We start from the raw sequence: 23,822 nt of genomic DNA, 5'->3' as shown, positions 1-23,822 counted from the left end.
GTTCAATCAAACTGCTTCAGACACTCCAGCTACCAATGAAAGATCATTCTATCTGAGTTTATATATAACCGATCCAAAAGAAATGAAGAAGCATTAGTCAATAAGCAGCACAGTTCTTATACAACTCCTCAGCACTGCTGTAAGTTGTGTACTAACCTGCTCTTGCTCACTGGTCAGGCTGTTTACCTGCTGTTCCCTTCTAAAACGGATGAGAGAAAGAGTAATTTCTATCAAGGCTTTTGAAAAGCCCTAACAGAAGTTGTTTGAAGCTAGTCCACGTTGTGGAGGCGATAATAATGGTATCTGAGTCAGGGTCTACCATTCTTTTCTAGTACAGGAGATTAGTTATTCCAAGCCATCTGTTATGGAAAAAAACAGGAGTCTGATAAAGCTTAAAGAATACATGACAAAGTCCAAACACTAAGAACCTTCTTCTCAGAGACTGAAAGAAAATATCGATTCTTTCTGTAATACCGCCTGTTAGTTTTTATCCATGTAGTTTTCAATCCATGTAACATGGAGAAAGGTTTTTGTGTGAAGTTGGTTTTGCTAAGAAAAAGAGAAAGAAATAGGGAGCAAGCAGTGTTACTTTAAATTCATTTTAATGCATTTTTCAGGACAAAATAACAGGTGTGGATCCAAAATTCACTTGAAATATCTGCATAGAGGGAAAGATGTGAGCATAGATTGCACGTTACTACGGAAATGCTTGGTTTTCTTTCCTTTCATAAAGTGCATCATGCCAGAACTGTAAGACCATATACAGCCAAATCAAAAAGAACAAGAGCTTCCAAATCCTACACTGTATTAAGTCACACACATCTGACTATGAAGGCCACGTTACCGAGGAGAAGTGAGAGTACCTATGTCAAACACATTCATGTGCATGAGTGAATCAGTAATTGCTACCTTAAAAAACTATACCATAGATTTTACAATGAATTATGTTGCTTTGGCAGACATTTACCCTTAGCCTTCCATCAGGATATTATAGGGGATGACACATCAACCTATTTCACTCATTATTATTGCACTTGGCTGGGAAGGAAGAAGAGCCCAAATTCATCACAGTGACTGTTAATAATATCAAATTCCAAACAACACAGTCTATAAGATAATGGGAAACAGCCAAACTGAATGCAAATTTACATGTAAATGTTCTCATCAACGCTTATGTCACTCAGTAGATTAAATAGCTTTTTGATAAAAACCTGAACGCGCTCACATTTAACTCAACGATAATACCAGCAAAATTTAATAGGAGTAGATTTCATTTTAGGAAATCCATGCTGTGAAATGAAATGCACAGTATCACTTCATTGTAATAAAGTAAGTCACGGGATAATTGTCTACGGCATCAAGTCCATTGACAACATTACTGGGTTTTCAATGAATCCTTGAAAGCAAATACAAGCAACGTGGATCTAATCGACACTTAATGGAAAAAATACTTAGTGGAAAATAAGAGATTAGGTGAACAAGAGACAGTAATCCTGTGAAAATTAAGCTATAAATCCTCATTTTTATATGCCAAATACATCATCCAGAGTTGGTCATTTAATCCAGTTATTCAGAATACAGTGTGGCTTGCAGTCATTGTGGATTTAGCCTATAAATCAACTAAAGCTTAAATACAGTGGCCATCCCTACCACGAATGCACCCATGAAGATGGGGCCAAGGAATACGTCAGGTTCATCTGGTAGGCAAATGTCACATGGTAACGCTACGTGAAAACAGAACTATTGCTGTATCTCCTGAAACCTTTATGCTTAAATTACCTCATATAAACGAGGTACATTTTGCAGTGCTTGTACTAATTAGCACTTACCGAACACCTTTCAGAAGTGCTTCGTGACCATTAAATAAGGTCAGAAATCTCTTTCGTTTTAACTCTCATCGATATGAAGGGTAGAGCTGCCTCATCTATGCCAGAATGAGGACTGCGAATTTGAGCCACAGAGCTGCCCAAAAACACTGGAAAACAGGTGAGGAACTTTTACTATTTGATGTTCTACAAATTGCAAAACAGGGAAATTAAGTGACTTTCCAGAGAGAAGCAGAGGAGTTCTGTCTGAATTCAGGACTCACAGTATTGGGCTGTGAATTCTCCGATGCAAAGAATGTTTTCCTTTTGTACCCTTTGAGTTATTACCTCAGAAAAAAGGGTATTTTCACACTTGGCACAATGGCATTACTGAGGTTGTGGTGCCATTTTTCCACAGCCTCCGGGAATGATATAAAAATACTGTTATACTTCTCCAAGACATACATAGAAAAGAAACATCTACTCTGAAGATTTCAGTTATAGAATAAGTTGGCTTCTGGTGTATTCTTCCTCTACAAGAGGCAGGCCTTTATTGAGAGCACCTGCTGCAGAACTGTTAAAAATTAGAAGACCCACAAAGAAATCCGAGTGTGTACTTGAAGGTTCTGAGGACCTCTCCATGGCTTCTACATGTCACATCCCTGGCTGCCACATGTCATCCCCTTCTATAATTAGGTATTACATTTTGCTGAGGAAGGTCAGAATGCGCGAGGGGTGTAAATACCGCAGCAGTCATCGTTAAGTCATGCATTGATTTATTCTTGGAAACACTGGAGCTGTGGAAGCGAGTGTGCCACACAGAGCTGCAAGTCCCAGGCTCCTCAAAAGACAACGACAGTCAAACTCTGGAAATCACAATCGCTGCATGAACAGGAAGAAACGTCTCAGGTTCACTAAACTGCTGCATGTTGTTTTGGCTGCACCCTCCTTACATGTTCTGTACCCTGAAGACTCTCTTCCTTCCACTGTCATTCATACCTTCCCTACTGCCTAAAATAAAGACTGCGTACCTGACAGCCTCTTCAAGGATTGCGTTGCTTAGAAGAGTTATTAGACAACTTTCTCCAGTCTGGCCCCTCTGCAGATGTTATTTCAGCTACTAGAATAAGCTCTGTGTTAAAAAAATATTTTAGCTTCTCTCCATTCATTTCAGTGGGCTGTAAAAAAATAGTTCTATCAAAATTAGAGATAATCGTGTTTGCTTTGCTCAGTCGAAAATACCTGACTTCACCATGTCTTACAAACTGAAAACCTATATAACCCCACCACTCCAAGAGCACTGTGTACGTCTTATTGCTGCCAACCCAAAGACATTTTAACACTTGAAGCGGAAGAAAAAGAAATCCAACCTTCACAACTCTAAAGTCACCCAGTCATTACTGGAAAAAGCTTCATACCAGTTGCACCAAGAAGAAATAACTCTATTTTGACGTAAAATACTTTCAAATAGTAATGTGTTAAATTTAAAAAAATATATGGATTTTGTTTTCCTTATATTGTTATGCACTTTTTTTGATTTGTCTTTCTGACGATGGCCACCACAACATGTTTTACATTGAAATTACCAAGACATACAAGATAAATAAAATGTTACAATATAGAATAGGTATTTTGTTTCTATTCAATTCCTAGAAGAACATGTTGGTTTTAAATAGCATTTCCATTTAGAGAGGAAACAGTAAGGAACAAGCAAACACTGAATTGTGCTTCGGATCACTGAGCTTCTTCCTTTGATTAAAACAGCTGGATCATGGACTCTCTTGATTTTCCAACTCCGACCCATTTGACTATGGAAGAAAAACAAACAAACTGATTAGAACAATTACTGCATTGCAGTGTTTTATTCTGCTTTGATACAAATTAACCCACTCTGTGCTGAAATGCACTGCTAGGAAGTTTCAGTACCCAAAATCGCTTTACTCCTGCTGCATTAGAACACCCTACAGCAACATACTGAAGTTTGGAAGCACAAAACTATATCATGAACACAAAGCATTGATGATGGAAGACCTAACAGAAGGTCAAGCACTTTTATTGTAGGTTTAACTCTCATTATCTTCAGTAACAGAATGCCTAGCTAAACACACACCTACAGGAAGCAAGAGCTCTGTCAGAGTAGGAAGCCCATCAGGAGACGATGTGCATACACTATAATGCTGTTAAATTAATTAATCTTTGGAGATCAATCATGTTAAGATTCTCAGTTTCTTAAGTGGAAGAATTGGTTTCAGAAGCCATGTATCCATTACATACGGATCCCTTTGGCTGGAGAAGTGTGAAAGAGGGTCAAAAAACAAACAAACAAACGAGAGAAGTCTGTGTTCAAAACAGAGATGCAGTGCATGAAGTGAAATGAGATCAGTTAGGGGAGGACATTAGACTGAAGCATGGTGCAGAATACCACCTTTTACAGTTCTTGGCAAGGTTTCTTTACCATCGCCAACCAAATCACAGATGCTTTCATCGTCTCCTGCCAAAATCAGGCCAATCTCTGGCTAAAGAAGTGAGCACCTCTACATAGCTTCTTCTGGGTACTGTTGCACTGTCACAGCTGCATCTGCCTATGATTTACCTGGCACTCCAACATGATTTTCCACACATCGAATGTAATTCTGGGCCTTGGGTGGAAGGTCCTCCCATTTTCGTGCACCAGTTGTGTCAGTTTTCCACCCAGGCATCGTTTCATACTCCACTTCCACCTTCTGTAGTATCTCCTGATTAGCTGCGGGAGAACAATGTTTAATAACAGTTGAGTTTAGCTGTTCCACCTTAAAAGAATACAACTATAGTTCCTGCCCAAGAAATTATGTTAGCATTTAAAAATCTAATGAATGAGGGGGGAAAAAATGTAGAAAGCCACAGTATGTCTAACGATGGGATAATTAGTTCATTCTTAATTTAGATTAATTTATGTTACTTAGGAAGATAACTTTGATCCAAGGACCCAGTAAATCAATTTCCTTGTTAAAACCTTGGAATGTACTTTCTGTTGCCAGAATACTACAGCAGTATTTTTTAGGAATGAGATTATTTGAAGTTTACAGTAGTTCCGTTTTTGGGCTCAGATTTGCACATAGTAAAACTCCTACACAAGATCCAGTTATAAAGAAATTAATCCTGATTAAAAATAAAATAAAATAGTGTCTTTCCCAACACACAGAAATACGAAAATCTACATTGAATAACATACCTGGAAAATACGGAATCCTTTTTCCACCCAATTTGTAAGCAACACCGATTTTAATCTCATCAAGGACATCAAGAATATCCAGCTTTGTTAATGCCAAGCTGCACAGAACAACATTGGTCAGAGTCACACACATGATTGATCTTCATTATTTTCCTCTTCAATCTCTTCCACCTTTAATACTAGGGTTTTTTTTCCCACTAGTTCTCTATTCAGAAATCCAACTCAAGCAATTCAGTAGCAGAAATACACAAATGTATTGAACTATGAACACTGTTAATTGAATTCATGCCTCTGGGACGAATACGTGACTGAGTTACTAGGCCACATTTCCAAACGCTTGGCTGCTCATACAGGTGCACAGTGTTCATTCAGTTCAGTGCATTAAAATGCAAACTGACAACACAAAGCAAAACTTACCGCACTTAGTTTGAGTGTGTATATGTTGGCATGGCACCTCACATCACCACTACTAACAATTCTCTTATTCACAACAGCTATAAAACAACTTTATTTACTACTTAAAACAGACATGACAACAATAATCTGGTTCATACAGTAGAGCAGGGAAGATCTCAGTCTGACATTCAGCACTTTGCTGAGCTAAAAGCGTCATCAGTTTATCGAACCTTTTCCTTCTTTTGAATTAAACAAAAAATGGAACCTCAGGAAAAATTAAACAATCATCAATCAGAATTAAACTGCATCTTAAAACTAGTCAAATTCTCTGGATGCAATATGTCAGACCTTGATTCCTAGGTTCATGAACAGATAAGGATTTGGCCAGATAAATGCACATATAGTCCATGCTGTATGTGCTCAATAACAATTGCATGAGACCACCTTCTGGGAAAGAATTTTCAAAACCAGTTCTTCAGCTTTTTGTTTTCAGTTTATATCTCCCCTGTGTTTTAACTGTCAGAGTTACCAGAGATGACACAGCTTTGCTGATGGAAATATAGCAACTGCATAGCACTGAAATGGAAGGAAATGTAATGCTTTCCTAACTAATATTTCCACATTAACATGAGCTGTTTTAAGAGGAAGCAAAATATAAAACCAAGTATTTTAAAAACCCTTCCGATAACTTAATGAACAGAGATCATTCTAGATATTGTTCCATTCTAGCACTACTGGCATAAACAATACCATTAAGTCTTGGTTTCTAGGATATCAAAATGCCCTCAGTCACGTGTCTGTATATATAAATAACGTGCCTGAATGCAAAGAGTACACCTGAATGCAAAACCTACCCCTCATACAAACACAACTGTTATGAAACTTGTGCAGCTTTCTGAAAATATGGATTGTAATTTTAAATTACTGGCTTCATCTATAGTTACCAGTGTTACAGTATGACACAAACTGGCCTTTACAGCCTTGACTAGTTCCTTTAAAACATTGATTTGAAGTACGTTTTCAATTATAAAACAACTTACTAACCAAACACATCACTCACTCCCAATTAAAATAAAAGCTCAAACAGTTCAAAGCATTTGTGCTTAAAATGTAACACTTTACTGACTTATATTAATGTTACCTACATATTTATTCTGCGAAGCACAAAATAATCACTTCCAAATGTAGCTCAAAATCTGTGATGCTTACGCAGTGAATCCGTTGATCATATGAGCATATTTCAAAATGACAAGATCTAACCAGCCACAGCGCCTCTTTCTGCCTGTAGTTACTCCCCATTCGTGGCCACGGGACTGTAAAAGATCTCCAATTTCCTAAAATAAGATAGAAAGAATAATTCAAATGTGACTTAGGTGGAAAGAAAAGCCCCTCGTGAACAAGATTCTTATATCACTATCAATAGCATCTGCAAAATGCTTATTAAACGTGTCTCTCTTTTCTTCTAAGTGTTAATTTTAACACTTTAACACTTGCTTTTAATTTCTTCATTTGGTCTTTTGGCATCTACTGTCCATGTTTGGGGCAGGCCAATACTTGTGTGATGTGTAGGATAACAAAAGGCTTGCCCGTGTTCAGGGCTGGCAGGTCCTACAACAGTATGAGGATGTCAACTGTTCCCTTTGAGGCTGGCAATATTTATTGGGGTTTTTTTCTTGAAAAAGATGAAGCTAAAGCTTTACACTTGTGATTAATATAATTAGAGGACATCACCAATTCATTTGCAGCCATTAAAATTACGCAATCTGTTTTTGACATCATTCATTACAGCAGAACTGTCATGGTAACCTAATAGCATCTCACCTCTGTTTCTTTCCTCTGAAGAAAAATGACTGAAATTTATCACATCACTCCTGTCTTCAGGAGTGCAACAACCCGGTTCTGCTACAGAACTTATTAATTTGTAATATACCCTTGCCACTTGAACCTATTTCTTGGCAATCATGTATATTTTGTAATATTCAACCTACGTTAATCTGCTCAGTGGGGAAGGCTCCGATTCCCACCCGAGTGGTATATGCCTTCACAACACCATACACATCGCCAACGTGCTGGGGAGGAACACCAAGTCCAGTGCAAACTCCACCAACTGTGCAGTTTGATGAAGTCACAAAGGGGTATGTGCCTGTCAGAAAAACAAAACAACACAGCTCTGCTTCAGCAATGACAAAAAGCAAAGAATGACATTATTTATTAGTTGAAAGGAAGTTTTCCTCTAGTGCGTTTGCCTTTAAAGCTGAACAAAAGTAGCAGTTGAAGAGGGTAAGTTTTCTTTACTGCTTGCCCCCTTTTTGCCTTTAAGAGAACAAATTCAGTTGTTCTTCCCCAAATTGCTTCCTCCTATAGTGAATGATGCACATTCAGATTTCCAAAGCTCCAGAGATAACCCCCACCCCCATCAAATGAATGGCTTTTTCTGCTCAAGCACCCAATTTATCCCAGCATTTTGTATAAGCCTACTGTTACTGATCAACGATTTCACATAGCCAAATAAGAAAGCGTCCTGCTTTATCAACTATGCATGACCTGTTTCATTGTGCAAGTTTTCCTGCATCCATCCTTTGTAACTTTCACTGAGGATTGCTCACAAGGGAGAAATTTAAAAGCATCTCAGTATTACTTCCATCAGGCACTTGATCTATTAAAGGACGCTGCCACTGTGTAAAGCTTTTTTCATTGTCCTATGTATCACATAAAGTATTTCTGCAGCATCCACAGAGTCTCACATAAAGGTCACAGTGTGACATTTCCAGTGCCTTACACAGGGAGCTCTGAGTATCTGCTGAATATTTTCTGAGCCTTCAGAAGTTACTCACTACACTGTGACTTTGGACTGCAGCATCTTTCTCATTCTTTGTTTCATCTTCAAGGAGAGTTAAGTGGTTTAATTGGACTTTTGGTTATAGAGCAGAGCAGAGATCAACTGAAGAAGTTAAGCTTCTAAGTTATCTGCACTGGTTTAATCCTCTCTCCACTGCAGAGGAAATACTCTCAGCAGCACCACAATGGGTGCCTAGTCTGTATGGCAAGGTACAAACATTCAAAAGTAATAAAAGAATATCTAGGACTGAGATATCAGCCCCACTGGAATAAACTTTAGTTTATTATTAGTTATTATTTTCCCATTCTTTGCATAGCAATTATAAATGCAAATCAAAATAAAACGAGTCTCTTGGGACTTCATTCAAGATTACAGTCCAACATACCAAAGTCAATATCAAGTAATGCCGCATTGGCTCCTTCAACAAGAATCTTCTTTGGGGAGCCATGAAGAGCTTCATACATAAAATACACACCGTCTCGAACCATGGGTCTTATTTTTTCAGCATATCCCTGCAAACATGAGTGTAAACATCAGCCTTCCCAAACAACAGTAGCTGAATTGCTAGAAGAACGGTGATCACTTTTGAAGAACAAAACATACAGATAAACCCTAATGCATCAGCTTTCCTAGTTGCACTTTATCTGAAAAAGACACAACAATTAGCTCATATTCCACTGAAAACAAATATAATACAATCAACTGCTAATTAGAGTGCACAAATTGTTATGGTGTTGGAATGTTGGCATTTCTGCAGCATTTCTATTCACAGAGATGATGCACACCTACCTTGTTTTGTTGATAGCCTATAGCCCAGACACACTGAGGAACATATAGATGAGACTAAGACTTAGAAACAATGCAAGCTCCAGAGCTTACTAACTGCATGCATCACTCTGAAGTCTCTCGACTGCTTTAACACAACGAAGTATTTTTTTCTTAACGAGAAATAATTCTATCAATTACAGAATCTATTTAATGCCCATAAGAAGAACATTCTATTACAAATCAGACTACTTCCTTACCTTGAGCTTTTTCAGTTGTCCCTCTATATCTATTTCCAATGTTGGAAACATTGACTTGTATTGTTGTGCCAGATTTTTAAATCTGTAAGATATGTAAATCATATCTATGAAGAACACGCTGAGTTACTGCTCACAGAACCTTTGACAAGAGGTGAGATTATATATATATATATATACATATATATACATATATATATATATATACACACTGCATACAAGAAAATACACAGAACTTTAATATCTTAACCAGCACGTTTCCTATTGTATATAGTTAGATATTAAATGACAGCACTCTGTAAGTAAATGAAATACACATACATTCTTTCCACTTTTCTTCTCCTGTATAATTTATATACAAAATTCAGACCAGAAATGTTTTGAAAATCATCTCCTTAAACATAAACCTGCCAGCCAAACTACATTGCTCTTTAACATAATATTTAGAAATGAAACTTGTTGTACCTTGAAGAAAATTCATCAAAGTCAGAAAGGAGGTCACAGATTCGTAGACCTGTTCGTGCAGCTTTGGAGGAGTACGTTGGTCCGATCCCTTTCTTCGTCGTGCCAATACTAATTGAAAAGAACCCCCCAGATGTCTATTAACATATGCAAAAATATCCCTCATGCTTTAAGTAGTTTGTTACAGCTCTCTGCTATGCTACATGCTGTGCAGGAGCTCTGAGACAAGAAAAATAAGCATTAATGTTCCATAACAATAAGTGTATAGCAAATTTCATGCTTCAGTGGACTTGCATAATATTGGTAATATGCACAGTGTGCATTAAAGTATTAAGCCTTGGATCCAACTGAAACAAGCTGAGTAGGAGTATGTGTGTATATATGTATTTTATATATAAATTACAGTTACTCTACTATCTTGTCATACTTATTGAAAACAAAAGCAAATAAACATATTTTTCTCATTTTCATAGTTGCAGCACTGCCCATGGTTGTAAACAACCAGTTTGGTGAGCTATCAAACTGGTCTCCTATGGTTTCGAATCCAGTAGCTGAATCTGTTTGAATAAAACTACAGCCAAAGAACTCCTGCTGGAGCATTTACCTTGGATAAAAGGAGAAAAATGGAGCTGCTTCCCTACCTGCATGCCCATTTTCATGTGCATTTTAGAAAAACTGTTATTGGGATCTCTATGAAGATCAATAGAAGATTAACTGACAGAATAACAGCGTGTTCAGAACCGTGAAGTATGAATAACTATATATTGTTACTGTGTACTGTTAAAATTAAGAGACCATTATTCCCATGAAGTTTAACTGAATATACAATAAACAAATATCAGCATGTAACCTAATCCTGTCAGCACTTCCAACCCAAGTCAAAAAATCATTACTAATCTGATACGTGGGAGGAATGGAAGCATCACTTCAACACAAATAAGATTTAAAGATTTGTTAGGAATTTCAAAGAGCCTTTATGTGCTGCAGAGAACTGGAAAATAGAATTACAAAGAATTCATATCCTTGGTAATATCCCAATTCAGCATAATTTGTACGCTAAAATAGGAGTAGAACAGAGACACAGAGCTATTAAATCAGCAAGGCTCTTTACAGATATATTGTATTTCTGCTTTCCAACATCAGGCTAGTTTTTCAAATTTCCATAATTATTATTGAAATGAAAGAGCTAAAGGTTTACTTTTTTCCTTCTTGGGCTTGACGTTGCACTTCTTGGAGCCCATCTACTGCCTGGTGAAAGTCAAACACTGCAATGGAAAACCAAAGACATGATGACAGAGCAAAGGAGAGAAACATTCTTCTTTAAGTCACAGACATCTCTAATTTGAAAACAAAGCATGTTTGTTATTAGCCTAAGAACTTCCCATGCGAAAACAGAGCTAGTACTGCTTTAAAACCATGAAAACATGTAAAGCATCATTCTTTAGCAGGTACAAATTCTGTTGCAGACACACAACACAGAAAAGAAATATTAGATGAAATACATGACTGCACTGTAGAATGATAATGCAGTTCAGCACCATAAGTTAAGCATTGATTTGAGTCTTCCCCACCCTTCAAAGATCACTTACCTATATGTGCTCTATCTGATATGATCAGTCTTTTCTCCCAATCTTTTAAACCTGTTCAAGAAAATAAAAATGTAGTTTAAAAACGAGGATACCAGCTGCTCTGATCGGTCACACTTTGAGATTTGAGTTTCTCTTCTTTTTTTATATGGTTTCTCAACATGATTTTTATTGTCACCTTTCTCACTTTAGTATGGATTTCATTTTCTAGCCTATATAGTTTCAAAAGGCATAAAATCCCATGAAAAATTATTTCTGAAAAATCTGTTTTAAGATACAACACAATTCAACATGTTTAATACTGTCCTCTCCATTACTCAAAATTCAGGAGGTTACTGCACTGAATATACCAAGGCTTAAAAACCCCCACACACCAGCTGCCAGCATAAAGAAATGATACAAACCTTTCTTTTCATTCTTTTCAGCTTCTTCAAACAGGCCTGGTAAATGTATAACCACTCCATTACCTACGGGAAGATAAATGATTTGTTTTAAAGCAAGGCATAAAATACTCATTCTCAGGGTGTGAAGCACACAAACGCTTGCTGTCTGAAATTTTGTTTAAAGAGGAAGACAAGGTTTCTCTCATTTCTCACTATGTGATCTTGAGGTTTTGGGGGATAAATCTCCATTTTGGATAAGCAGCTGTAAGTCTGCTAAAATCAGACAAAACTACTTGCTTATTGCAGATGTGAGCATATGGCCTGCTGCAGAGCCAGCTGAGTTAAGCAGATTCTTTCCTTTGTTTGTGGTAGACTTTGCACCAGGAATTTAGTCTCAATTGTTCTCGCATGAAAGCTCAAATGGGACTGTTGCCTTACAACACCGACAAGCCTGTCTGGCAGCATTTGTATTTTCTTCAGCATTCATGAATTTATCTTAAACTCACTGAAACTAGCACCGTAATGCATTAGCAATGCCTTCTCCCTGCTATTGAGCTACAGTTCAAAATCCACAAGCAGTACAGAACATTACTGATGTGATGTGGATTAATGATTTAGTGGGCTGGAAACAGCTGCTGCTTCCTTCTTGGGAACATTGGAAATATCTGCAATAGTCTCTCTCTGCCTAAATTTAGGATAACTCAGTTCAACTCTTCACTGTTTTACAAGAGAATACACTGGAAAGCAAAAGAAATGAAAACCAAGAAGCTTCGTATAGTTCAAACATGCATTCAGAAATGACCAAATGCAGCAAAATTGAACCTACAGATCTGTCACTCACTAGAACGCACTCATTTCTTGCACAAATTGCATGCAGTTTTTCTTTCAGAAAGAACTATAATTTTGGACCAGAGTAAGGTTTCAACTTGCCTATCACATAAATATGAGTTTAATGCCCAGTAACTAAGCTTTTTATGATGCTATTTGCATCGAATATCATTACAGTGAAATACAGCGTCAGCTTAAGCAATTTTGAGTTTATAATGTAAACAAGAAGTCAAACAGCTGAAGCTAAAACAAATTCTATGAGCAGCCACCTATGTTTTTCTCTGCTTGTTACTATAAACTATGGTTGCAGCTACCTACCGAGTAGCTCTGCTTGTTAAAACAAGTTCCATATTGGTCTTACCGATAAAAGAAATTGCCTTTGGATTAATGATGCCACTAGGGAACAGGTGGAAATCATATTCTTTCCCATCAACAACCACAGTATGACCTGCATTGTTCCCACCCTGAAACAGAAAGAAACAAAGGGTTAACTGCCCGATATCTTCACTCTAAACTCTCAGCAAATAATACGGTAATATAATCATTTTTATTTATTTGAATGAATGGTCATAATTTTCTCCACCTTACAGTGACTTGAACTACTGTGGTATTGTGGGAAATGGCTCAGACAGGACCACTATGAGATTTCGAAAGGTCTACACAGGTTTGGAAAGTATAATTACACCATGGATGGAGTCAAGGCAGAAATGGAACACAGCAAGAGTGAATGGAAGAGTGATGGCAGGAAAAAAAAAACCTATACTTTCCATGAACAAAACTGAATTTAACACATACCCACAGGGTCCTGGCTCTGACCTACCAATGCAAATTCACAATCTTGGAGCACAATCTGTGTTCAGGCAGTTCTATGGGGTTAAGGCTACAACTCCAATTATTTCCTTTTGAATGGAAGCACTCCTTTCCCACCCACAAAGCAGATGCTGCTATAAAGTTAGGAACACGTCATCTTTGCAGCTTCACACAGTATCTCGGTCAAAAGATGATCATCCCACTTTACACCACCACCTCTCAACAGAGTCTGCTGCAATTCCTGTCTTAGGTGATCATCTGCCAGACCTGAGAGCAGAGTCTGTATTTAATATCCAGCCTCAGCTCACAGAATCCCTGTTCTGAATCACTGTACTGCCCAAAAATCCCACAGGAACTTTTTACACCTTTCACAGTTAGCACCTTTCCAAGTCATATCTGCTTTCTGCCACGGTCATAAAAAGCCTTCTCTATAGATGGGAATGTTAATGTAACATTGTTAATGTTACATTATAATGTTAAGATAACAATATAACAACATAATGTTAATGTAACAATGGGAATGTTAAGGTAACAACTACTTAGAGGTTAATCACCAGTGCTACTTTGACATCATCTGTACTGTGAGTGATGTTATGACCAGAAATAACTTTGCATTGATTTCTAAAATATGGGAAGCATAAGCATTCCCATTCAACTACCCTGGTGTGGGAAGTTCTGTACCCAAGAAGGAGAGACATAGGGAGCTGCTGAGGCTCCAAAAAGTTATGACTGCAGCTGGGATGGCATCAACATCTGCAACATCAGCATCCACTTCAAACTTCCAGCAGCAAACACCAGCAATGAAGTGGGATTTGAGAACTACAAATTGATCAGCATGCCAAACAAAGACAGCAGTCATAGAAAGACTTAAATACCATTTAGGAAGCTCTTTTCCAGACCCTTCTCAAAAACCCTTTCTTTGCAAGCACTGCCTAGACCCACCAACACTATTTGTGTGCACGGCCATAGCTGATGCTCTTCATGTCAGCTGTATTTCAGAACTGATAGGGGCTCATTTTTAACAGTACTTGGTAGGTGTTAAAGGCCTCCACATTCAAAGCAAGTACTGAGAAAAAACAACTTTGACTGAAGTCATTTGTAGCCTGCAGTGGAAAATTAGTATTCAGTCTTATGAAAGCACCTGCTTTCAAGCTTAACAAACCCATTTTTATTAACTTTGAAAGCTCTCTAAGTTGAGGCTTTATTAACAGTATTAAATATGCATCACTTCACTGCATTTTGCTAAGGAATGCTTTGTTACCTCGTGCTGCTTTAAGTTCTACCTCTTTTCTTCTAAAATAGTCAAGACCACCAGCAATGTGGTTTAAACCACAAACACAGCAACCTAAAATGCCTGTAATTCCCAGCTGGAAACAAACTTTGATGTAAGACAAGGAAAGAACAGTAACACTTCTTCTAAGAGCATCAGGAACCATACTAGGCAGACTTCGAATGATCAAACTATGAAGGTACATGGCAGAAGAGAGCAGACAGTCTTTGTCATTTTTAGTAGAACTTACAAACAAAATTAAGAAATAAATTCATCTTCCAAAGTGCTCAGCCATTTCAAGGCTTCTCTCTTCTAAAAGCTGAAATATCCCAAGATGCAAACATCATAACGCTCATGCAGTTATGAGGCTGCTTAGTATCTGCAGCAGGAACTCTTTTCTTGCACTTAGATTCATAATACATGTTTGAATAGGGATGGAATATGTCCTGATGCCCATATACATGTCTGCCTGCTCTTACCAGGTGGCCAGTGTGCAAGAGAAGTCTTGGATGGGAGATATCTATGCTAGAAACCAGGTGAAAGTGCTTGAAAACAGTTTCAGTCCACTGGTTGCTATGGCTAGTGCGATCCTTGTGCGTATAAATGGGAATAGCAGGTAGAAGCAGAGAGACTGTATTACCTTTCCTTTTGGCAATGGTGCAATTGCAATTGGAATACCGTGTTCTTAGTAGTTGGGCAGCATTACAAAATGATCTCTTCTGGCATTCTAATCCATGAATTTATAACCCATGAATTGGATTGCCTACTCTAAACCAAGAGCCTGTCATGTCTGCATCTGGGAGTAGAGGAGATTCCTGGCTACCACTTTCTATAAGCATCCCAGCTCTACTAATTCCATCTGCTATTGAGCTACAACAGTGCTGGCATACAGCTACAGCTGGAGGCCAAACTCTCTTCATCACACAATGAACCTGGCTTCTTTTTTGCCTGTTTTTAAACCAAGACCCGCCTGTACAACCTTGATAATCTCTAAGTCAGTTCCTAGAAGAGCATCAGTATGACCACAGGCAGAAACACCCTTGACAGCTCTGAACAAAACTTTTGACCTTTTAAGGAAATATATGAAATATTTCTAATGTAAATCTCTGAAGCTCATATCATATTTCACAGCAGGAATGTTGTATTTTTCCTTTATTACTAATAAAAACTCACCCCAACTTCTGCAGAGACCTTGGTCTTCCTAAGCATCTGAAAAACGCAACTGGAAAACTCAGGTCTAACCCAACTCTGCTTGGAAAAACAGTCAGTGTAGAGTAACTAGAGACTCTTAACCTTAAGGTATTTTCTAACTGAAATGAAATTGTTGTCAAACCACAAAAACCACGTAGAGAAGCCAAAACTACTGTGACAGACCAGCACTACAGCAAAACAAACTGAGCTCCAGCAGAAGCTGTAAAGAAAATGATTAACTCGAGGTATATTGACTGAAAGCATTAGTGGAAAAAGCATTCTGACTCCTGTTAGCAGAATGCTAAAATGAAGGAACAGGAACAATCTAGACACGTCTGCTGTTCTTCAGTTCTCTCTTTTGAAGAAGTGTAGTCATGTCCTCGTGGGAAGTAACACGATCCAAGAATATGAACATAACTTCGCTTACATCTGTAAACAAGTTAGCGACAGCCAGTGACTTACAACAGGAATGAAACAGACCAGATGTCATTTCATCTTAATTTTCATCTGCTTTCTTTGATGCTTGTAGAGGATAATAAATTGATCAGGTTTTATGAAGGGATTGGAAATTAAGCTAGCTTTCTTATGGAGATTGGGAAACATTAAACCTGACCTTCTCATCAGTATTTATAATCCTGGTGGTCCTGAGATGATCTCGCTGCTACCCAGAGGAGCGGCTGGTTTAAAATAGCCGTGTCATCACGTTGTTCTAAATCCTAAAATGATACAGCGCAGCAGGTAATCGAGTGTAAGTAAAATGAAATACAGAATTTGGATTAAGTGACTTACAAATTTGCTACAAAAGAATATCAAGCTTTGAAGGGTGGACTTCTTTACTATAAATGTATGTGTGCCTGTCAGTGGGACTATCAACCTTCACAAACCAAACTAAAAAGCAATAGTTCTGTAGTCACACTCAAGACTCCAAGGTCAATTTCTTTGCTGATGATCATTAAGCACTGAATGATCAAGAGATTAAAGTCTTTGCATGCTGCTTTATCCTCTATGAAGAAGTTATGCTAAATGTCACGATTAAATCTCACCAAAAGGAGTGCGACACAATACAGGCACACAAACACAGAGCAAAACAGCAGACAACAAGCACTGCAACTGCACACATTCATCACATAAAGCTGACCTAATTTAAACCCTTATCAAACCATTCCAGCAGCCCAGGATCAATGGGGACAGTCAGGGCATGTGGCTGTTTTGCCCTCTGTCAGCAGCTCAACAGAGAAAGAGAGGAAGCACTCCTGTCACAAACATCAACCACTGAAAAAAACTCATTGTCTGGCATTTCTATTGCGCTTGGTTTTCATTATTTGACCACTTGCCCATAGTATATTCCTTTGTGTTCCTCATAGTGCCATTTCTAGCATGCACGGTACTTACATTCATCACCAGAGCACTAGAGCAAGGAAATCAGGAAACTTAGAAATAAGCAACAGATGTTGTTTGGATACATCCTTTTAGCTCTTCTTTGATTTTGTAACCATCTCAACCTCAAACCTTCCTTAGCCTTTCCTTACTGCTTTTGCCCTTCTCAACGTTACTTTACACTCACTGCATTGAGAAAACCAATCACTTGCCCTCGCACAAAGATGTGGTTAGCCACAAACTGCTCGACCACAAGTGACCTTAACAGAAAAGGTTTGTATCCACATCTCAACTGCCTCTGCCCTTCTTTAGTATAAGTATCAATTACACCTTTTGTTACCTCTGTCTCAAATGATCGATGATCCTCTTTTTAATACTCAATACACTCACTGTAAAAGCACACCAAGTTGGACACATGACGTGTATTAAACAGCGACTACACGTTTAGAAGCACATTGATACAAGAAGTTCAGCACATTTACTAACAGCTCTTCTTATGGCAACATTTTTACAATTTGGTGCATCTTTAATGGCTGTTCTGAAGGGAGTGTTGATAACATCAAGCAAATTGTTTCCAGGCTTCCTGAAGCTGTAGGAGTCACGGGTCTGACACAGCCAGTCTGGTGCACACCAGGTGCCAAACAACTGCTTGAAGAACCTTAAAAACACTTGGGCTGCTCTGTGCTGTTGATTCACTGTTACTGCTTCCAGTATGAAATGAAGGAAAAATGTGCAATTGTACAGCCACTATTTTGCTTATGTTTGTTAACTGAGATCAAACCCACTACTGATCATGTTTATTATCACACGGTCTCTCGTCAGTATTTACTAGTGGCAGTTTTTGTATCTTCCACACTGAGCTTTTGGAAAACTGCTTTCTCTTTCCTTCCCTTCAAGTTTATGCAGGAGTGCTTTGCCCCAATGCCTTTGGACATTCTGCTGTTCGGAGTATTCATTGCACACAAATACTCCACCACACAAGGCAAAACTGTTTACTCTCCATTACAGAGGGAACTCAGACATTCTTGGCACACACCTTTGTTATAAAAATGAAAGAGTCTCATGAGCTTTTATTGTTACTGGCAGAGACATAACACACCGCATGCCTTTTTATGACAACGCAAGCTATTTCCTTTTCCATTCACATCCACACAGTCCCATGCAGTAAATACGTCCAGTGAAAAATTATTATTACAAATGTTCCTTGCATCATTTCATCTTCCTTAAGGAAACAGCTACAACTGCATGGATGACTGGCTGCCTTCACTTAACTGCGACCTTATCACAGTAGTTCAATGCAGGATTGTTTTGAGGAACAGATCTAATTTGAGTGATGCCTCTGGATCTGTAGCTCTGCAGCTGTGACAGTCAACTGCTTGGCCTTGTTCTAAACCAACTCTGTGAAATTAACTAACCAAAAAAAACCAACCACACACAGAAAACCTGCACACAAGCTTTAGCCCAGGGAGCAACCACACATGAAAAGCTTCTGACATAGTGTGGCTGGGCTGAGAGCTGTGACTGAAGAAACCTGGGCCTACCCAGCCTGGAGAAGCCTGAGAGGGGACCTTATTAGTACGTACAAAAACCTTTGTAGAAAGCATCAACAGGATGGAGTGACACTGTTTCCTGTGGTGGTCTAAAGCTGAGCACAGTTTCATCAGCATATGAGAAAATATTCCTCACTGTGAGAGCAACAGAGCCCCAGAACAGGCTGCCCAGAGGGAAGATGGAGTCTTCTATGGAGACATAGAAAGCCTGTCTTGCTGTGACCCTGGGCAAGGTGCTCGAGCTGGCTCTGCCTGGAGCAAGGCAGGCTGGACTGTACAATCAAGGGGCTCCTTTCCAAACTCTATCACTCTGGGAAATCACTATCTGAAGGCATGTTAAAAATGAAGTAGGCTGTGCACCAAAATCTGTTCACGCTTGGGCTGTAAGCAGCCTAAATACTGAGCTGAAACAACACGATCAAATTGAGAATCTTCCATTCAAGTAAAATCCAGTTCTGAAAACTCAGGACAACTAAAGATGCCAAGGTTTTAATGGGGAATTTTCTTTATTTAACACAGTTTCAAGTTTCACTTGTGACTGTGAAGGACTGACTCCCATGCACCAGGCTGCCTCTCCTCCAGCATCCCAGGAAACACATCATTTCCTGTGTGCAAACCAACTACCAAATATTTTCTTCATTAAAGCAACAAACTAAAAATACATGAGAAAAGTTTAATGCAAATTACGCTTCCTTTGGTAGAACTATTAGGGTAATACCATTCTGAGAAAGATCTTTCAACCCCCATTTGGCCCTGAGCCTAAATTCTATTCAGGAAGGAAAAGCTTTTTTAAAGCATTAAATCAAATAGTACGTAATGAAGAATTACCCTGTTGAGACATTGCTTTAAAAGAAACATCCCCCCTTCAGTTATCCGCTTTTTAATCTCGCTACCTTCATTTCACTGAGGACTAAAGCACGCTGTTTAAATCAATGTCTCAAAACATGGAGCAGACGGGACATCAGGAAATAACCCAGTGAATCATCCAGTTCTAAAACACAAACATTTCCGGAAGAAACTTTTTTTTCTATAGTCTCTTCATAGACTTCAGAAGATCTTCACCATGTCTAATTTACGCAATGTACTGAAAGGTTCTTCAGTTTCCAGAAGGGATGGGAAATACCAAGATTCTGGTCCAAAAGCTGAGGTGTTTTTACATCAGTATAAGCCACTAATAAATCCCTCTCAAATTGATTACTCCTACAGATTCATCACTTACCATTACTGGAACCCCACTAATTAGTGCTGTTCACAAGTATATCCTGAATAAAGCTTAAGGGTCAAAGTAGACAGTTATCTACTTGCATGACTAACTTTGAAAGCATCAAATATTATTAAAACACCACATTAAAAAAAATAAAAAATAAAAAAAAATTCCATGTTTTCAGATATGTAAAAAAGCACATAAATATGAGAGGAGTTGTATAATTTTTGCTACGCTACAGTAAATAAATACTCATATTTTCTATTCAAGTGTCTCATATTTGCCCTTAAGCTCTAATTCTGATGCCAGTTCTATTAAATCTCATACATGCGCATACACTTCTGTCAGCAAACACCATTCTGGGTCCAGAGCCCTCCTGGATCCACTTGCCTTCCATCCATCCACCCACCCAGGTCTCATCAGCATGCAACAGAAAGTGGATCTAGACGTGCCCTGCAGCACACTAAGCCATCCAGCCCGTTGTTAGCACACTAAACCCTTCTGGCACACACATACTGAATCTTGCATCCTCCCAGCTGTTCTGCAGCTGCACCTGGGGCCGTGTCTGTGCATCCATCAGCTCTCTGGATGGACGTGGAATCATCTTGAAAGCAACCTCAGGGCATCACAGTGAAGACTGTCCAGAGGAAACCAGTATGGCTTCTTGCAGTAATAATGCTAAAAATGTGGCTGGCCTATGGGAAATACTTCTTCTCAGCTCTAACTTCTAAATTGTTTCCTTCCCAAAGCAATGATGAGGCCTGTGCTTAAATTCCTAGCAACAAGTTAAAAAGAAAACAGAACAGGAGAAAAAAAGGAAGAAAAAAAAAATAAATAAAAGGAAAAAAGACATAAAAGACTGCAGCCCTTCTAATGCATATTCATCAGCTGAATTTTGCAGGGAAACATCTCTTCAAGGTGATTCAAAACCTTGGGAGCTCCACATTTCCACTGAAAATAGTTCCTCCACCTTCAAAATGCTTCACTCCCATGGCAGTATCTCTTAATACAACATGCTTAAATGGAGAAACATCCTCAAATCTGAGACCCCAAAAACATCTGTAATGTCTCACTAGCTGTAACGCATCCTGAAACTAAGCGTTGTGGTATATAGCAACTGAACTGAAGATGCTGGTTTATTCCTGTAGTCACACAATTTACTAATATCTTTAGCATGACAGTTATAAGCATTAGCAGCTCTATTGATTCAATATGCCAGAACCACAAAATGGCTTAGAAGGGACCTTAAAGCCCACGTAGATCCAGATCCCTGCTGTGAGAGCTGGATGCCCCATAACAGTTCAGGCTGCCCAGAGCCCCATCCAACCAGGCCTTGAGCACCTCCACGGATGGGGCAGCACCCACAGTTCATGATTAATGCTTGAAAGCATTCCTTTAAAAAGTTATTTCAATTATTAGTGACCGCCTTAGTGTCTAATTGGTCACCAGATTAAGCTTTTAAGATTCCTTGCATTATGGAGCATGTGCAAAGAAGGGCAATGAAGCTGTGAAGGGTCTGGAATACAAGTCTTACGAGGAGCAGCTGAGGAACCTGAGGTTATTCAGTCTGCAGGATGCTCAGGGGAGACCTTGTCATTCTCCACCATAACCTGAAAGGAGCTTGTGGCCTCAGCTGCAAGATAACAGCAACAGGACAAGAGGTAACGGACTTAAACTCCACCAGCCCCTGCAGTAACACACTAAACCCCATCCGTGAGGACTTGCGCTACCCAGCTGCTCTCCGAACCGGTTAAACAACGCTGTTCTCCGGGTAAACAACGCTGCAGAAATACCGACCCCATGACACTGAGAGGAACGGACCGAGAGGAGCCGCGAACCCGGGTCCCAAGAGCCGGACCCGGGGGCAGCTCCGTGAGGGGGCAGCTCCGTAACAGCCACCCGACACTCGGGCAGGCAGCTCCCGGCGCCGGGGGATCTTGTGTCGCTTATCGCCGAGGGTCAGCTGTTTTTATTTATAGAGCCGGGCTTTTTCTTTCCGACTGGCATTTCCATGCGCCGCCCGGGAGCGAGGTGGGGGCGGGGGGGGGGAGGTTGAGGGGGGGAAAAGAGTGGGGCACGGCGCTGCCCACCCTGCGGGAGAGGGGACGGGGAGGGGGTAAGGAGCGGGGAGGGGAATGGGAGCGGGCCAGGAAGCAAAACAACAGCGGGAAGCGGCACGGGGGGAACGAGGAAAGCAGCGGGGAGCCAAGGGTGAGAGGAGCGCACGGGGAAGCGGCGGGCAAAGCCACCCACCTGGCAGCGGCACACGATGTCCGACTCGGTGGCCAGCAGGTCCACCACCTTCCCCTTGCCTTCGTCCCCCCACTGCGCCCCGAGCACCACCGTCACTTTGTTACCTCCCGGCTCGCTGCGAGCCCGCTTCAACCCACCGCCGGCACCGGGGTGGCCGGTGCGGTCGTTGGACGCCCGTGTGCCCGACATGGTGCTGGCGATGTGGCCGCAGCCGTCGCCGAGCCCGGCCCCTACGCGCTGCCAGCGCCGCGCCGCCGCCTCCGGCCTTTAACGGCGCCGCCGCCGCCCGCCCTCCCCGCGCGGCGCGCTGACGTGCGGGCCCAGCCGCCCCGCCAGCCCCGGCCCCGCCGAGCCCTCGCTCCCTCAGTCTCCCTTGTCCCTCCCCGTGCACGCACCGAGCGCTGAGCCGCTCCGCTGTATGACCGTAGGCCTGCCCGCCTCTACACACACAGATCTACGGCTGTCAGACGGACTTTGGCCGGCATCACGTGAGGTTGTGATCCCGGTATCACGGGAGCGGGCACTGAGCTGTTTCCTTCTCTGGAGATATTTAAGAGCCGCCTGGACGCCTACCTGTGTGATGTGGTGTAGGGAGCCTGCTTTGGCAGCGGGGTTGGACTCGATGAGCTCTAGAGGTCCCTTCCAACCCCTACAATCCTGTGATTCTGTGTGATTTTGTGATCTCAAGTGACATGCAGCCACACACACTCTCACACCGACCTAAAAGAACACAAGGCTGTCACTGTGAGACCAACAGACTATATGGATAAAGGTAAAAATACTGGGAGCAACCAAATGCTGAAAATATACATGTAACCCATTTCAAACATTCCTATGTGTGCTCTGTGGGTGTGTATATACGGCCTAAATGTGCGTGTGTGAATTTATGTATAGAAAGGGTGAGAATATATTGCAGCCTCCAGCACTTTGTGAGGAAAGTGGCGAACAGAGCAAGCTTCTGCTCTGCTTCATTTCTTTTGCAGTATTTTCTCAAGGAAAAGGAAGAGGGGAAGATGTGACACTGGATGGTCCAGCTGAGCACTTGGCATTGATCACTGAAGGTGATAAATACAGAAGAGACTGAGAGCTATCCCATGACGTTTGGGTCTAATTTCCCTCATTCCTGGACATGTCAGGTTTCATAGACGTGATGAAAGTTGGCTCCTCTTCCACCCTTCTCCGCACTGAAATACTGCTACCTCATTCTGCTATTTGCACTTCACGTGCGAGGTAAAGCTACTTGACGTTTCACATATGGTCTGTTCCTGCAGTGCAACAGGAATTCTTCTTACTGACTTAAGCTTCTCTTTTCTTAATGCCATAACCCTCTTCATCATTGAGTAGCTTAGTGAAGTATATGACTACCTGCATTTGTTCTGTCTCAATAGATAGCAAAAGAAGTATTGCCTGCACGATATCCTTTTTATGCTTTATCCCAGTTTCATTCCCCTCCAGTCCTTTTTTTCTTTTCTTTTGAGTGTCAGCTCACCGAGGAATAATTATTTGTCAGATTAGACAGGCATTACATTCATTCTTGTTTGTGTGATTGTAAACGTGAGCACCGAGGACAGCAAAACCACAGCAGTGCTGTCAGTCGTTTGTCACATACTCTTATTCTCTTGGAAACTGATGGCT

The 23,822-nt window shown here is 40.3% G+C and overlaps 1 protein-coding gene across 1 annotated transcript; it reads right to left on the bottom strand.

The window, feature by feature from the left end:
• Positions 1 to 585: 585 nt before the first annotated feature.
• ADSS1 (adenylosuccinate synthase 1) lies at positions 586 to 22,449 on the bottom strand. Its single transcript, XM_015865476.2, has 13 exons — positions 22,188 to 22,449; positions 12,894 to 12,996; positions 11,726 to 11,788; positions 11,325 to 11,375; positions 10,934 to 11,000; positions 9,739 to 9,846; positions 9,277 to 9,358; positions 8,637 to 8,763; positions 7,401 to 7,555; positions 6,622 to 6,746; positions 5,017 to 5,114; positions 4,399 to 4,548; positions 586 to 3,613 (listed from the first exon to the last, which is right to left on the bottom strand). The coding sequence occupies exons 1-13, from the start codon at positions 22,374 to 22,376 to the stop codon at positions 3,561 to 3,563; spliced, it is 1,371 nt and encodes a 456-aa protein (XP_015720962.1). The 5' UTR covers positions 22,377 to 22,449; the 3' UTR covers positions 586 to 3,560.
• Between the last annotated feature and the right edge of the window lie 1,373 nt (positions 22,450 to 23,822).

The sequence above is a fragment of the Coturnix japonica genome, chromosome 5 (assembly GCF_001577835.2).
Source record: "Coturnix japonica isolate 7356 chromosome 5, Coturnix japonica 2.1, whole genome shotgun sequence".
Taxonomy (NCBI): domain Eukaryota; kingdom Metazoa; phylum Chordata; class Aves; order Galliformes; family Phasianidae; genus Coturnix; species Coturnix japonica.
The sequence above is the reverse complement of the archived record's forward strand: the minus strand, read 5'-3'. Positions and strand labels throughout refer to the sequence as shown.

What these genes read in the sequence shown, in the direction of transcription:
- ADSS1 (XM_015865476.2), bottom strand. Translation starts at nt 22,376, where the DNA reads ATGTCGGGCACACGGGCGTCCAACGACCGCACCGGCCACCCCGGTGCC. An exon ending in CAAGCCCAAGAAGGAAAAAA is followed by an intron (nt 9,847 to 10,933) that starts GTAAACCTTTAG and finishes CTTTTCAATTAG; the next exon opens with TATTGGCACGACGAAGAAAG. An exon ending in AAATCATGTTGGAGTGCCAG is followed by an intron (nt 3,614 to 4,398) that starts GTAAATCATAGG and finishes TTTCTTCCATAG; the next exon opens with TCAAATGGGTCGGAGTTGGA.